At 50.3% G+C, this 16,718-nt stretch overlaps 1 protein-coding gene across 1 annotated transcript in view; it reads right to left on the reverse strand.

The window, feature by feature from the left end:
• SLIT3 (slit guidance ligand 3) overlaps positions 1–16,718 on the reverse strand; it is a 598,723-nt gene that overhangs the window by 35,712 nt on the left and 546,293 nt on the right. The window contains exons 24-27 of the mRNA XM_082650871.1: positions 10,541–10,612; positions 8,715–8,878; positions 6,378–6,502; positions 2,468–2,565 (exon numbers count right to left, since the gene is read on the reverse strand). Of these exons, the coding sequence (XP_082506997.1) occupies positions 2,468–2,565; positions 6,378–6,502; positions 8,715–8,878; positions 10,541–10,612 (459 nt within the window). The remainder of the gene's footprint in view (positions 1–2,467; positions 2,566–6,377; positions 6,503–8,714; positions 8,879–10,540; positions 10,613–16,718) is intronic.

Here is a 16,718-nt window from a genome sequence, read left to right on the forward strand (position 1 = left end):
TTTTGTTTCTCTTAGGGACCCTGGCCATTCATGAAAAAGGTCATTTCTTCAGAGCCAGACAGTGGGTCGTTTTCCAAAGATCTTAAACCACAGTGTTGCCTATTTTCCTCAAATGAGTTACTCTGACTCTCCCCGGAGCTTTAGGACTGCATAAACGTGGGGTGAGAGTGACTGGTCAGGAGAGCTGGGGTTGCTCATGGACTGGACAGAGGAAAGAGGATAAAGTTTTTTTCTGTCCTCACTGGAAACCTTACGGGAGGTAGGGGTGGTGGAGGGGGTGGTGGTGGAGCTATCAAGGATATCTCAAGAGCAATGTGTGAGCTGTAGGGACAGCTCTCTTTTGAGACGAGGGACAATGTGTCAAGACTGGAGAAGCATCTGTATGAAGAGGTAGGTGATGCTTCCAGAATTCTGACCAGTAAGAGGTGTCATGGATTGAATTGTGTCCCCTCGAAAAGATATGTTGAAATCTTAACCCCCCCCCCCGCCACCCAGTACTTGAGAATGTGACCTAATTGGGAAACAGAGTCACTGCAGCTGTCATTAGTTAACTGAAGACCACATTCACCGGAGTGGGGTGGGCCCCTAATCCTATATGACTGGTGTCCTTATAAGAAGACGGCCATGTGGAGACAGACACAGGGAGAAGGCCATGTGCAGCTGCAGGCCAAGCAATGCCAGAAACTGCCAGCAGCCATCAGAAGCCAGGAAGGGGCGAGGAAGAATCCTCCCTTGCCGGTTTCAGAGGGAGCACGGCCCTGCTGACACCTTCAGTCTGGGCTTCTGACTTCCAGAGCTGTGAGAGAATCCATTCTTTGGTTCCAAGCCCCCCAGCCTGCAGTACTTTGTTATGGCAGCTCTAGGAAACAGAGGAGGGACAAGGGAGCAAAGCCTCCGTCCGAACAGGTGGCTCTCCCTTTGCCAGCCTGCCAGGTGCTGCCCTGGGGGGCAGTGCTTTCCTGCTGCTTGAGGATCCCACACAAGCTATACCATCCCAGGGGTATGGGCCACATTGCCTGCACCCTCCACCCCATTTTCCTAATCCTGTGGGTCTGGGCCATTTTCCTTGAAAATTAAGTCCTAAAAATATTTCCAGTTCCTTTGAAATCCTCAACAACGGAGGGTGGAGATGGGTCCTTCCGCTCACCTGCAGAGAGGGGAGCAACACAGTCGCCTGCAGGGGGCGCTCCTGTCCCTTGCCGAGGCGGGTCCCTGGGCTGGGGGTGGCGGTGAGGGGGCACAGGGGGCGGGGGCAGAGCCAGGCTTTCAGTCCTGGAGGCGTGATTCCTGGCTGAGGCCAGGTGGCCACCACCGTGAGATTTCTGGGTAGTTTCTCCCCCCACCCCCCGGGGCTCTCAGTGGGTGAGAGTGTGTTGTTTGGCCTGCTCCAGGCAGGAAAACCAACTCTGCCTAGCATTTCACATTTTAAGAGTTGATTCTGATGGGGCTGGCTTGGCAGATGGACACGTGGGTGGCTGGGTTCCTTGGGGAGAACCCAGAGCCCAGAACCTGATGTCTTTCGCAGAACACGCAGCAACCCTGGTCAGAGGGCTTTTGTTTGCAACCTGAGCGCTAAGACCTCCGCACACAGCTTGCCACCAGATGCCCCCCCTTTACCGCCTGACCCGCTGGCTCACTGGGGGTGCCACACGGGCCAATTGCCCCTGGTCTGCTTTGCCAGGATAGGGCCCGGGAAACTGGACATGTGCACACAGCTGGGAGGGTGGGAAGCAGGGAGGGGCCTGAGGTTTGCCAGAGCGGCAGAAGGCCCGCCCCAAGGACAGGAGTGAGAAGAACCTTAAGTGCCTTCCACCCCTTTTCTTCCTGAGCTCTTAATGCCAGGGAGGAAAGAGGTGAGGCTTGGAGACTCAGGAATGAGTGTCAGGATATGGGACCTAGAGCCAATCAATTCTGTGCCTCAGTTTCCTCATCTGTTAAATGGGGATAGTACCTACTTGTACCGGATAGGGTCCTCATGAGGATTTAAATGAGGCTTAGAGTCACTGCCCGGCACATAATGAGCGTGTAATCGATGTCACCTATTATTATTGCTTTTTATAACACAGAAAAGAGTGGTGGAATTACCAGGCTGGCAGGTCTTTGAGCCATTATCCCATCCTACTCTGACTTTAGCCAGCAACTGTGGCTTCCCTTGGAGGGAAGCCAACTGTGGCTTCCCTTCTCCTGGCTCTGGAGACGGACTACCTGAATTCAGATTCCTGTACCAACACTTACTGTGTAACTGCGGACAAACGATTTATCCCTTTGATGCCTCGACTTCCTTATCTATACAAGAGGGATAGTAGTAGCTGCCTTATAGGGAGTGAAGAGCCTTGGAGTCATTCACATAAAGGGCTGGGCAGAGTGTGGGCACACACGGGAGGCGCATAGCTGTGCTCCCTCAGCCTTCCCCAAGAGCCTGACCATGAAGACTGAGAGGAGGGAGGGCCCAAGGGTGAGCTGTTACCTGAACCCATCACTGTGGCTCTCGCTCAGGTGGCAGGTGCCTCCGTGCAGACAGGGGTTCTGGAGGCAGGTGTTGATGGGCATCGTGCAGTCTTTTCCCTGAGGAGCAGGAGAGAGAGAAGCGTGTGGTTAGGGAGGCTTTCTGTGGCTGCCATGACGAAGAGACCCCTGTGGGTTCCCAGCGTCCTTTGGGATGAGGTCAGGGAGATGGAGGCCCTCCCTGGGACAAGCCTGCTGTGTGACCCAGAGAAAGCCCGAGGGAGCCCTTGCCTTTGGTCAGTCCACAGTGAGGAGGGGAGGAATGCTGAACTCAGGAGTCTGGGCCCCAGCTTCACTACTTCTCAGACTTCACCCGCTTTTCGCCATCCTTCCCTGTAGGCCGAGAGCAGGGGCTCTGGAGCCAGGAAGACCTGGTTTCATATTCCAGCTTCACCTCTTCCTGGTTGCCTGACCTTGATCTTGTATAATAAGTCTTTTAACTTCTACAAGCCTACCTCATAGAGCTCCTACCAGAATTAAACTAGACCTTTCAATAAGGAAGTGCTTAATATTACATAACACATTTAGCACATAGTAGATGATATTATTACTAGCCTCACTGAGGCTTAACGGTAATCCACAACTTGTAGGCTGGACTACGGCTGAAGTGTGGCCCACAGACCTTGGCCCTGTAAACTGACAGCCCCCCAGAGTCATCGTTGATTGGTCTGTGGGCCCAGGTGTTGGCATTTACTCTCAAGTTCTGCAGGTGATCCTGATGTGAGGCCAGATTGAGATCTCCTGTGAGACAGAGTTTTGGGTGGAGTGGGATTCCTTTGGAGCAGGCCCCCCTGAAGGGGATGTCTGAGCGTGTGTAGGTGGGGAAGAGCGTGTCGGGCAGAAGGAATGGCGAGGGCAAAGGCACTGTGCAGGGAGGCTGAGACAGGGACTGTGGATGTCAAGACCCAGCGTCCCAGGGAGCACTGATCCTCTGCGTCCAGCTTCTCCCCTGGGACCCGTGGATCAGTGCTGCGCCCAAGCCTTGGCCGGCGGTCCTCGGGAGGACCTGGGGGGTCTGGTGGCGGCAGGGAGGCATCTGCTGCGTTTGTTTCTGGGCTGTGGGCTCGGCGTGGGCGCCGTGCCAGGCGGGGCTGATCGCGGGAGTCCTTCCACTGCCACACCACCTGCTCGCCATCTGCCTGAGAAAATCCTCTTCCCTGCTCTGCTGCCGCCGCCAGTGCCTGCGAGGAGCGGACCGGGCTCTGCCGAGTAGTGCCGCCTTCTCACTTTCTCCACGCCGAGCCTCAGGCCCTGTCTCCAGCCATCTGAAGGCAGGCCCGCGTCTGTCTGCTTCCTCTTCGAGCCCCGTCACCAGTAAAGGGCCCGTCAGAGGTTTCTCGGAGGGGACACGGAGAATGCAGTTCGGGTTGGGGTCTGGTTGTATCCTAAACCACAGCAACGTGGGATCCCTTTCAGAAAGACCACGTGTCGATGGAAACTGCGAGGCTCGTTCTCACTGTCGTTTATGGAGCACATTTTCTGTTCCAGGCCTCACGCTAAGTTTTATATCGCGTATAATGTGCGTAACACCCCTGCAAGGCTGGTATGGTTGTCATTACCCGCATTCTTACAGAGAGGGAAGGCAGACTTGGAAAGTGAGGTGCTGCACCCACGATCGCACAGCAGTAAGTGGAACAGGCACGGCTGAACCCGACATCCAGTCCAAAGCCAGCGCTGGGAACCGCGATGCTATGCTGGGCACTTATCCTGCCCCTCTCAAAACACGGGCTCTGCAGTTAGGCTGGTCTGAGTGCACATGCTAGTCCGGCTACTGCTACGTGCCTTGAGGAAATTACTAGTTCTGAGACCTTTCATCATCTGTAAAATGGGAATAACGATGCCTACCCCACGGAGTTAAGGAATGATTAGAAATCACACTCGTATGAGGCACCTGGCAGGTAATGGTGGCTCCACAGTTAAGAGCTATTCAGAGCATGACCATGCGATCGTGGGGCTCTGGGATAGAGCTGAATGGGGGTAATTAAAAGACTTTTTCAGGTCTTTGGTTGTTGCTAAGTAGTTCACGTGTGTGCACGTGCGTGCGTGTGTACGTGTGTGTGTGTGTGTGTGTGTGAGTGAGTGTGTTTGTAAAGGTTGTGGCCGGGGCTTCTAGCTTCCTTTACAGGAAACCAGCAACATGACACCTGTTCCTGATGACCCACTGCACACCCTGGTATTAGGGACCGGCATACACGGTACAGTTAAAATGCATCCGTATGACAGCTGCTGAGGACTTACTGAATGTCAGGTACTGTCCTAGGTGCGCTGCATGCGTTTCTGTACACTTGATTCTCACAGCAAGGCTGTGTGGCAGGTCCCAGCGTGCAGAGGGGAGGCCTGAGGTGCAGCCACTGGCCATCACCACCCAGCTAGGGAATGACGAAGCCAGGATCCACACATGCTGCTCTGTGTAAATCCACAGCCTGAGTTTTCTCCACTGAATTAATACAAGGGAGTTTGAGGATCCAGGCGTTTGAGCATGTTTGCTTAATTTCTAGTCTTCCCCTACAATATGTATGTGTGTGTGTACATGTGTGTGTGTGTGTACGTACGTGTGTGTGCAGGGGCGTGGGTCTGGGACTCCTGTGGGTATGAGGCCTGGGGTTGGCTGCCCGGGGCAGGGAGGCTGTCCGACTGGCCTCATAGGAAGCCTTTGGCTCTCTTAGGCTCAGGCCCATAGGTGGCACTCTGACACTGTCTACTGGAAGCACAGCTACAGCTGAGAAAGCCACCAGGGAGCCCCGTTCCCCAGAGGCAGTCTGCCCCTCAAGCTTGTCACTATACACATAAATCCCCCTGGGGACAGGACACCCGGGGATGCCAGCTCCCTCCTGCTCAGCTTTACCAGGTGGGTGCATCAGACAGGCTGGGGACTGTCTTGAAATTCTCGATGTGCCTAGTGCCTTCAGATGGGTGCCCTGGGATGGCTGGAATCTGGGAAGCCAGGAGGGTGCTGGGGAAGAGGACCCAGTCACAGCTTTGCTGACCCCAGTGAGGTGCAGTGAGGGGTTCAGCTACTCAGGAAACCTCCAGGCGAAAGTCGGGGGGGGGGGCTTTGGAATCATGTAGCCCTGGGTCTTAACCCAACCCTACTGCTTACAAGCTTGGGCCAGTAAGTCAAGCCCTTTCAACAGTCTGAGGCTCAGTTTCCACATCTGTAAAATGGGAATCAATAAGTCCTTCCTCACAGGGGAAAAGATGACTAAAATGCCAAGCAGAGTGCTTGGCACATCGTCCACACTTTATAGACATTAATATGGAGGCAGGATAATGTTCTAGATGCTGCTGGGTGAGAAGAAAGGAGGGAAGGGTTATTCTGGAATTAGCCTGGATTTCTGGGGAGGACAGGAGAACTGGGATCTCCATCCCAGCCCTTGTTGGCTGATCTGAGCCTGTCAACTGTGAAGGCTGGCCTTTTAATCCTCCATCCCTGTACCCTCCTCAAGCTGGAACCAGTGCTTCCAGGGCTGGCTGTCCTGAGGACAGGGAAGGGAGGTGGGGGGAGGACCTGGGAATCACCCCGGAGGGAGGTCAGTGTGGTGGGTTCAAGGGATGCCTCTACTTGGAGGTACTTTAACTCTCGGAGACTTAATTTCCCCATGTTCAAGGAAGAAAATACAAATATTACATTTCCTCCTTATCTCACTGCATCACTGTCGAGACTACATGGGGTCCTCTATGACGGGTGTGAATGGGATACAACTGGGCAGCCCCCAGCAGTGCTGGGGAGAACGGGAGAGTTGCTGGCAAATGCTGTTTTGGAGTGACCTGTGAAGTGGACTTATCCACTGTCCTTGGGGAAGGGAGAGTCAGCAGTGAACAGTGCCCCTCCCTGGACCGTGGATGGTAGGGGGCGGAGCCTCCTGTCATACCTTGTAGCCGTAGGGGCAGGCGCAGCGGTACTGCTCCACGGGATCCTGGGTACATGTCCCGTTGTTCTTGCATGGGCTGGAAAGGCAGGCATTGCACTTGGCCACAATGTTGATGTCCACTGGCCCTGGACAGCAAAACCAGAGTGTTGGTGGCAGGTCCCCAGGTAGGCTCACTGTCACACCTCCCTCCTCCTCTGCTCTGGCCCCTCCCATCTCTGTCCAGAGGGCAGCTGGCCCTCCGCAGCCAGCACATCCAGTTCAGCTAGAGTCCCATTAATTCAGCCGTCATCCAGAGAGGAAAAAAATCACAGCGGGACATCATTCAGAAGCACTTCTCAGTCAAATCAATTACGGTAATTAGCCTGAGCTGATTCTGGTGCTAATCTGCAAACAATGCACCATAATTAGAAACCCCTTGTGTATCTCTTTACGTTCGGGGAGCTCTGGGCCCAGGCTCCATTTGGACCTCTCATTTTTCCTTCCCCAAACACCCCTCCTCATAGTCTGTGCAGGGCTAAGGAGGGCACAGTGCCCGGGCCAAAGGCACACACCACATAGGAAGTTCTCCTTGTAGAACCCTTGAGTCGGCAGGAAGAAGTAAGAAATGGGCCCGGAAGACACAGCAACGATGCTGATGAGGGATTACAGTTTCAACTGTGTCCTGCTCTCCTCGGCCATCAGGGCTGGAGGGAGGGAGGCCACGTCCCTACACAGAGCTTTGTAACAGGGGCTGTGCTACCGCTGCAGCCAGTGTTGACAAAGCCCTGGATAATCAGGCCCTATTTCATGTCAGGACTTTAAATGATCCCAGGATAACAGTCATCAGTTTGGAGATTGGCTTGAGACTGACCGCAGGGTGAGTCTGACCATTTGTGGGTGGGGTGAACAGAATGGGCTGATTGAGAACCAATGCCAGCTGGCTCAACTCTGGCTTCACCGAAGAACAGAGACATCGTCTGTTCCAGGGAGGCTATGTGTTCCAGGGACACAGTGAAGTTTTAGAGGTAAAGTGTATCTGTAAATCAGAATAAACACTGAGGCCTTAGGAGATGAGCAAAGGACATTAACAGGCCAATGTGTAGTACAAACGGAAAGTAAATTTTTGGGAAAAAAAATAGTTCCCCCAATAATCAAAAACAAAACATGAGGGGATATAATATTTTACCTATTGAATTAGCAATGATTACAAAATGAGATAAAATAATGCAAGGGTCTGATGAAAAATGCACTCAAACGATGCTACTGGGAGTGAAAATTGGTTACAACCCTTTCTGGAAATCAATTTGGCGTTAAGTGTGAAAACCTTAGTAATGACCATATACTTTGGCTCCGTACTTTCCGTTCTCTGAATCTTATTTAAGGACATAATGTTAAACAGAGAAAGACATTTATGCAGCTGTGGTCAGAAAAAAAAAAAAGGAAATACTCTGAAAGTTCAAAACCAGGAACTGGTTAAAGAAGTTACGATGGAGTGTTACAGCTTGGTGGTTGAGACCATGCACTCTGGAATCAGAAAGACCTGGAATTCTCTTAACTGTGTGATCCTGAGAAGTCATCTAACCTCAGTAAGCCTCGGTTTTCTCCTTTTTAAAAGGAAGTCTACTACTAAAGTAGACCCCACAGAGGTGCTGGGGAATTCAATAAACGACTCCACGGAAAGTGAGAATTAAATAATACATGAAAAAGTGCTTAACATAATGCCTGCCACATAATAAGAACCCAGTAGTAGTTTGTTATCATAATCATGCAGTCAAATCAAAATCTCATGTGCCCAAAATGTGCTGTAGTAAAACGGGAAAATGCTTATGCTCTAAGATTGCTGGGTAGAAAATGCAGGTTAGGGCTTCCCTGGTGGCGCAGTGGTTGAGAGTCTGCCTGCCGATGCAGGGGACACGGGTTCGTGCCCCGGTCCGGGAAGATCCCACGTGCCGCGGAGCGGCTGGGCCCGTGAGCCGTGGCCGCTGAGCCTGCGCGTCCGGAGCCTGTGCTCCTCAACGGGAGAGGCCACAACAGGGAGAGGCCCGCGTGCCGCCAAAAAAAAAAAAAAAATGCAGGTTAAAGATTTTCTCAACTATGCAAAAATATGTAGAGTAAGAGGTCAACGAGGAATATGTAGAAATGGCAGCAGAGGGACTTAGGGGAGCGAATGACAAGTGGACCCTTAGATGCGGGTCCACATCAGTTTCAGCATCTGAGTCTTTGTGTGGCCAATGCAAGAACAGGGCGACGGTTTTAGAAGTCACACCTGTGGAGATGCCTATAGCTCTGACAGGCTGCTGGGGATACAGCAGACACTGCAGGGGGCAGGGAGGGGCGGAGGGGTGAGTCAGCACCTACCTTTGCACTGGAAGCGGTGGGTGGGTGTGGTGAGTAGGAGTCGGTCAGCCATGGGCTCGGGGCTACTGCAGCGGGCGATGCCAGGCTCCTTGTACCCGGCCTTCACCCACTCCGACAGCCAACGCAGGCTGCAGTCGCAGTGGAGTGGGTTGGTTCCCAGTGCCCTACGAGGCAGAGCAGGAAGTCAGGCTCCCCCGCCCAGCTTGGCCCATAGGCCCCGTGGTCTTGGTCCTCTGGAAAAGCAGAATTTTCAGACTTTGGCTAGATTGGGGGTGTCTGACAGGAGGACCAGCAGAGACTTCACTGGGGTGAAGTCAGTAACTCCAGACTGTACCTCCAATCCCTGCAGATGTTTTAACCCCACCCAAGCCCCTCCCATCCCTCAGGCTTTGCCCTCACCTACCCTGGTAAGATTCCATCCTCAACTCACCCCCAATCTCAGCCCCTCCAGGAGGCTCCCTGGACCTCTGGCCATTGATTTTCTGGCTCTCTTGCCCCACTAAAGGTTGCACTGGAGGATGTACTCTGCAGAGAAGGTTTTGATACCCGGCAACCTAGGAAGCAGCTTCAGACCACTGAAGGAGCTCAGAACATGCCACCCCCAAATATGCCGCTCTGTCTATTGACTATTTTGAGGTGAAGGCACTTGAGAAACAGCAGATGCTGTTTCTAGCTAAAAGCAGGTCATATTTCCTATGAGAAAGGTACCCTCCCCGGGCCAGGAAGAGAAGGGAGTTGATACCAAAATGGATCTGTACAAACAAACCTACTAAAATAACGCTGATCTTCCATCAGTTTCTGCGTGATTTCCTAGTCCCGGTCCCATGATTTACCGCCCCCAGTCCAAGCTCCTCTGTCGTGTCAGAGCCCCACGCTTCATCATTCTTTGTGTAAAAATGGTATATAAGCTTTGGGGCCCAATGGCTTCTTTGGGTTTTCATTCTCCTTTTGAAGACTCCCACATACACATAAAAATATTAAATACATTTGTATGCTTTTCTCCTGTTAATCTGGCTTATGTCGGGCCGGCCACAGAGCCTAAGAGAGTAGAAGGAAAGTTCTCCTCCCATGTACCACTCAGCTTACAAGTGCAGGGGAGGGAAATGGTATCATCCAGTGCAGACACCTCTAAAGTGCTGTCTGAGGAAGAAAATACGAAAACTTCTGCTGACTTTTAACCATAGCCTTTAACATTTCTATTTTTTGAATGTTTTATGATATGCATACGTAATATATCAGTGTTATATATGTGCACAATACAAAAATAATTAAATATACAGACAGCAGGTATACACACTCAAGCATTTTCACCGGCAGAGGTATGTAATACCTAATATGTATGGGCCTCAGTCTCCCCTGTGTAAAATGGGAGGGGACTACCTGATGCCGAGTGTAGAAAGAAGATGTGCTTTGGCATCAAGGCAAAGCTGGATTTGAACCAGGTCTCTGCCACCTACTAGCTGTGCAACCCTTGGACCAGTTCTTCAGCCTTTCTTAACTTCAGTTTCATGTCTAATAAGGAGATAAAAACGCCTTCCTGCTGTAAGAAATATGAGATAATTCATCTAAAGTGTTGAGCACACAGTAAGAGTTTTATGTTCGTTCTTATTAAATATTTACATTGTTTACATAATTGATTATGTCTTTGAAGGCATCCGAAGCAGAGAACACACAATGTGCACAATGTGGGTACATTTTTGTAAATAAAACACACACTATTCCTATGGAAAAAACCATACTGAGGTGGTGGCACTGATAGTATCTCTGGCATTATAATCTTTTCTGTTTTGAGGAGATGCACATGGGGGAGAAACAGGGCTACTTACAGATGGGAAAGAGAGGTCAGGTCATTGAAGGAGCCTTCGGGAACGCTAGAGATGTCGTTGCCATGGAGGGTTCTGAAGCAGAAGCACAGGTCAAAAAGTTAACCCCCAGTAACAGCTCTGAACTCAGTACACTCTCTTGGCGTCCCAGGCTGGCCCAGCCATGCCTCTGAGCACGCAGAGCCCCACTGCCAGCAGCAGGAGGGGATGTCTCCTTCATGTCACGTGCACTGATGTTTCCGTGCCCAGGTCAGCAGCAGGGATGTTGGGAGTAGAGGGTTAGGGAAAGACAAAGATGAATCAGACGGACTTGGGATGGAATCAGAAATCAGTCCCTTTCAGCTGCGGAACGTTGGGTGAGTTACTTTCCTTTTCCTGGCCTCCATTTTTGCACCTGAAACATGGAGACAGAGAGCAATCTAGTGAAGGCACTGGGGTTTCAGAGATAATGTGAAGAACTATGGTTGAGACCAGAAGTTCTGGAGCTGGGCTGCTTGCATTCAAACCCTGACTCTGTCACCTACCAGCTGTGTGACTATGGGGAAAGTTACTTACCCTCTCTGTGCCTTGGTTTCTTATCATAAAATGGGAATGAAAGAAGGTAAAAAGATTTGCCACAGAAGGTACCTTCGGTTGTGGGTACACTAGTCCACGTAGAGCCTGGCATTTTCTAAGTACTAAATGGTTAACCTTATCAGTATTTGTAAAAGGTCTTGAACAATGCCTGGTACAGATCGAGAAACTGGTTCCCTTCATATTCACCTAGAGAGATTTTAGGGAGATTGAGAAATGCTATCAATCCCAGAAGACAAAGAGAAGGGGGCACTCAGCTCCTGGGGAGACTCCCCGGAGCCAGACACTCATCTTTATGGGAAAGGGTGTGGCATTACCCACACACATACGTGGGTGTTGTTCTTGTGTGCACCTGAGTGCATTCTCCGACAGTGTGTCCGAGGGGCCAGGCAACCTGCTTGGCTTTAATCATGCCTCTCTCCACCCTGCGGTGTAATAGCTGGGAGCTATGCTCACTTGCAGGGCGGTGGCACACACTGAGCTTTCAATAAGTGCCTGGAGAACAGGTTTTTGAAAAAAAATGGAAGGAACACGGCTCCGCTGCTCAAGTAACAACATGAGCAAATCCACAATTCGTGGGTTATACCCTCCATGGAAGGATTAGTCATCCACTGCATACAAAAAAATCCCCAAACTGCTGACTCACTTTGGGGCTGGCCCGTGAGATGCAAGGAGTGACATTCGTAGAAACTCAAGGGTTTCCTTAGTGGCTGCTGGGTACTGTCCCCTGGGCTGTGAAGGGAGCCCTAGTTAAACAAAGGGGGTGATTAACGTTGACTGTGAAAGTGTAAACAGGATAGTAACTTATGAATCTGCTCTTCTGTTTCCCTTTTAACTGATGTTAGCTTGCCCTGGGTCTTCGGCTGAAATATAGATGTGAGCTTAATTACACTTAGTAATGAGCAGGGCCTCTCAAGCTGACTGAGCATCAGGGCTAATACACATGCGGATTCTGAGGCCCATTCCCAGAGAGTCTGATTCAGTGGGTCTGGGGTGGGGCCTGAGGTTCTGCATTTCTAACACCCACGCGCCAGCGCCCCCCCACCCCAGATCCCTGGTCTCCCTGAATGGCAGTGTGAAAGCTTTCCTTGAAGCTTAGACAGCCAGGACAGCAGGATGAGGGTACCCAGTCCCCTAAAGAGTGTTCGTGGAAGCTTCTCACCTCCCTGAGTAAGAAGGGGCTAGAAGCTCTTCCTCACACTTTTATCAGTACCATTTAGTCTCTAATCCATGTGGTTATTTATGAATCACACCGGCTCCCGTCTGCTATTAACTTGGATGACTTCACGGCTGCTTGCTGTTTGGCGAACGCACCCAGCCCCGCTGTTAAGCATTTCCGAAGGCGGCTCGGGCCCCGGGAGAGGCACAAAGCCCTAATTTAAAAACACCAAATGACCCAAAGGCAGCTTTGGTACTGTGACCCCTGCAAGTCGCACTCCCATTTATTATGAGCTGATCCGCTGAGGTCTCTATAAACTGCAGAGTGATGGGGCTGTAATTTACTGGGACAACGCTAAAGAAATCTGCCTACACTGCACGTTCTGGCTCCTGGTTTGGCCCCCAAGGAAGGACTCTTGCATGTCCAACCACCTCCTAAAGGATGCCAGGGGAGTGGCACAAATGTGCCCTCCCAGGAAGCACTAAGCACTCCCCCTTGCCCTCTCGTTCTCCCTTACACCTCACAGGGAGCTGGTGCAGGCAAGCACCTCTGAACTGGGAATGACTCATCTTCAAGCATCCGGGACTCTTTTTTCCCTCCTGACTCTTAGGAGGCGTTAAGGCAGACTAGGGAATTTCAGGATGCAGATGAGGACATCATGAGAGCAACTGGAGGGCATAACCACTCCCTGGCCGTTCTGGGTTGCCTGAATCTGGGTCTCCGAATCTCTAGGTGCTCACAGTTTGTATGATAGATGACGGGAACTATCCTCATCCTAAATGTGGGATGGGGTGGGTGAATTCTCTTCTGAGCAACACAGGCCACTCCCAGGTGACCTGGGGTTTAAGGTCTGGAGTCAGACAGCCTGGGTTCGAATCCCTATTCTAATAATCACTGTCTGTGTGACCTGAAACAACTGACATTATTTCTGTGCCTCAGTTTTCTCATCTCTAAAATAGAGGAATTCTTAGTATCTACTTATAGTAGATACATTTTGGGGGGTATGGGTTGATCAACATCATTCTCCTCTTTTCTGTAACAGTTCCTCCCTCTTTCATTAGGGAATCACCCCTCCCCACTTCTGAGTCCAAGTGGTCTGGCCTCATGGGCAGAGCTATGGACCAGGTCTGCCCAATCGGAGTCACAGTGATTGGTTTGAGGTTGAGTATGTGACCTAAGTAGGCCACTGAGAGATATTTCTGGGGCTTTCCTTGGAACTACTAGGACAGAGACAGTTTCATTTTGAGAGGCAGAAAGAGATGCATTTCTGACAGGACCACTGGAGTACCTGCATCCAGCCATAGAATCTGATACCTACGACTGCATTTTTCAGTTACCTGCATCGATAAATTCTCTTTTTCTGCCTAAGGTGGTTTGAACTGATTTTCTTTTCCTTTAGTCAGGAAGGGATCTAATATACTGCTTCCTAAGCTAGGATTTAAAGATACAATGCAAGTGGTTCAGCTGGTGCAGGACGCAGTGCAGGGCCAGCACACGTAAGCCCTCACTCGGGTCAGCCACGATTATCGCAAGCATCGTCGTGACTCCTTCCCCTCTGTGTTCTTGGACATATTTGGGGCCATTCCTCTCAAGGCGTTACCTGCTTAGAGTAGAAGCGTGAAGGTATGCAGCCTATCATCCCAAAGGAGCCCCGTGGAGGATTCCAGGAGACACACTGAACTTTGCCAGAGCTGCCCTGTGTCCATCACCTTTCGGCCCATGTCTTTCATGCCACCCCACTCATTAATTCTCATCCCAGGCCTCTCTGGGCAAGGAAAAACACACTCCATTTTTTAAAAGGCCGTGTCCCCCCCACCCAGTCTTCAAGAAAAGTCTGAAATGAGAGGCAATAAAAATAGATGATAACCTACGACGGAGCAGGATGGAAGGTGGTAGAACACTGGGCTAGAAGCCAGGAGACGTGGGTTCCAGCCTTGGTTCCACTCCCACCTTATGACTAGTCGGCAGCATCTCCTCCTGTTCTCACACCCAGAAGCCACATTCCAGCCACACCTGGAGCTTCCTGTACATCCCACCCCCCCACCCCCATGCACATGCCCTTCCTGACTTCCAGGCTTCTGTCCAGTGCATTTATATTTTCCCTGCCTAGAATGTTCTTCACTCCCACCCGTATTTGGGTAACTCCCTCTGGCATCCCAGACTCAGCCTTGGGAGCAGAAGTTAAGTGCAGTGATTCTGAGAGGAAACAGTCTTGGGTTCAAATCCCAACTTCACTCTCTCCTCGTTGTGTCACTTTGGGAAAGCTACTCCATTTTGCCAAGCCTCTGTTTCCTCATCTGGGAAATGGGGATAATGGTGGTATAGTCTTCATAGAATTGATGGGAAGAGTGAATATGACAATGTAACTAAAGCAGTTAGCCCAGTGTGCAGTGCATAGTCAAGGTTTAACAAACGTCAGCAGTGATAACTCTCTCTCAAAGTCTTTTTGATGGCCAGTACTGGCCTCCATGCCTCTCACTCGTATTCCTATGGCCCTTTCACAGGCATCACCCTGTACTGTAGTTGTCTATTTCTCGTTCTAGACCGTGTGCTCTCTGAAAGCGGGAACTGTGCTACATTCACTATTTGTGCCCCACCCGCTGCGGTATTTAGCATAGCATTTAGCTCACGGTGGGCATTCAGGAAAGGATGAAGAAGTGAACGATGTTGAGCAAGTCGGTAAACCTTTCTGAGTCTACTTCCTTGTCTTATAAATGAATGGTTTGGACAGGGTTTCTGAGACTCACTCCCCACTTCTAAAATTCATAATTAAACTTTTTTTTTTTTTTTGGTGGCACAAAAGGGCCAAACCGGGACCACAAGGAGTCACGTTTTGGCTCACCAGAGTCGCCTGATGTTCAACAGCTGGTCAAAAATGGAATGGGGCTGTCTGGGAAGCGAGCGAGCTCTTAGTCTCTGAAGGTAATCCAGCAAAAGGGCAAATGGAGCCCTTTGCAGAGATGCTGTAGGGAGGGTCCATGCAACCTGCTGAGCAGTGGTGCATAGCCGCATGTGCATACACAGCAAGCACAGTCTTATTTCAGGGAACAGGAGCTAAAAAAATACGGATGATGAATGATAATCCCGCTCGCTCCCTCACAAGCACACACTGACACAGTCCTGGCGCTAACTGATTCCAGGTGGCCCTCCTGCAGCTGGGGCCGGGGGGTGACAGTTGGGACCACACGCACACCAGGCATGTGGCTCGGCGCAAAGATCAGGGAACACACAGATCTCCGAAAAAGGACTAGAACGTCCAGGAGGATGTTCTCTTCTGGCTATTTTTAGATTAGGAGTGAGGTAGGAGAAGCACATTTTCACACAAAGTTTTGTTCTCAAAGCTCCTTGACCAATATCCTGTCTCTGAAATGTATTCATATCCACCAACACTCTCACTCTCACTCTCACTCTCTCTCTCTCTCTCTCTCTCTCTCTCTCTCTCCCTCTCTCCCTCTCTCCCTCCCTCTCTCCCTCTCTCCCTCTCTCCCTCTCTCCCTCTCTCCCTCTCTCCCTCTCTCCCTCTCTCTCCCTCCCTCTCTCTCTCTCCCTCCCTCTCTCTCTCTCTCTCTCTCTCTCTCTCTCTCTCTCTCTCTCTCTCTCTCTCTCTCTCTCTCTCTCTCTCTCTCTCCCCTCCTTCTCTCTCTCCTTCCTAAATGTCAGGTCTTTCTTGCTGCTTTCCAGAACACTTTTTGGCCTTCGTCTGTGGCTGAACCTTGCTCTTATCCTCCTTCCTCACCCCAAACTGCCAGCATCCCTGGGTCTCCGGTTATTTCTGAAATTCTAATCAAATTAGTGAAACCCATTAGAAATGAGAAAAGAATATACGAATGACCACATGCCGTTACAGGTACTGCCATTTCTGATTTCCAAAATCCTGTTTTGCTTCCCAACCGCCCAAATTATAAATATGTTACTGCCTTCATTCATCTTTAACTCTGTCTTCATTTATGACAGAAATGATTTGATATTAGCCATTAGCTACCAATGTTTCTTTTCATTTATGTGCCCATGTTCCCTTACAGTCCTTCTTCATGGTTATCAATGTTATAATTGATATGGTTACAGTTACTAGATAGCAGTGTGGAAACCTGTTTACCACATAGTGTTATGTGGAAAAATAAACCTAATTTGTATATATGTTACAATTGTACATATATACAGTTATAATTGTAACAATATACAAATTAGGTTTATTTTTCCACATAATGCAATGTGGTAAACAGGTTCCCACTCTGCTATTAGTTTTCCTCTTTCAATAATTGCACTTCATCGACTGGTTGCATCACGCTTTACTTAAATATTTCCCCACTGTGGCCTTCTGGGTAGTATTTAAAATTTAGGTTAAAAATAACAGCGCAACCAAGCTCTTAATGCAGAGAACCTTTCTCTCGTTTTGGATACCCTTTCGTAAAAATTCCTAGATGTGCAATTACTGGGAGAAAGGATACA

This window comes from Grampus griseus, assembly GCF_964374135.1.
Source record: "Grampus griseus genome assembly, chromosome: 3".
In the NCBI taxonomy this organism is placed as follows: Eukaryota; Metazoa; Chordata; class Mammalia; order Artiodactyla; family Delphinidae; genus Grampus; species Grampus griseus.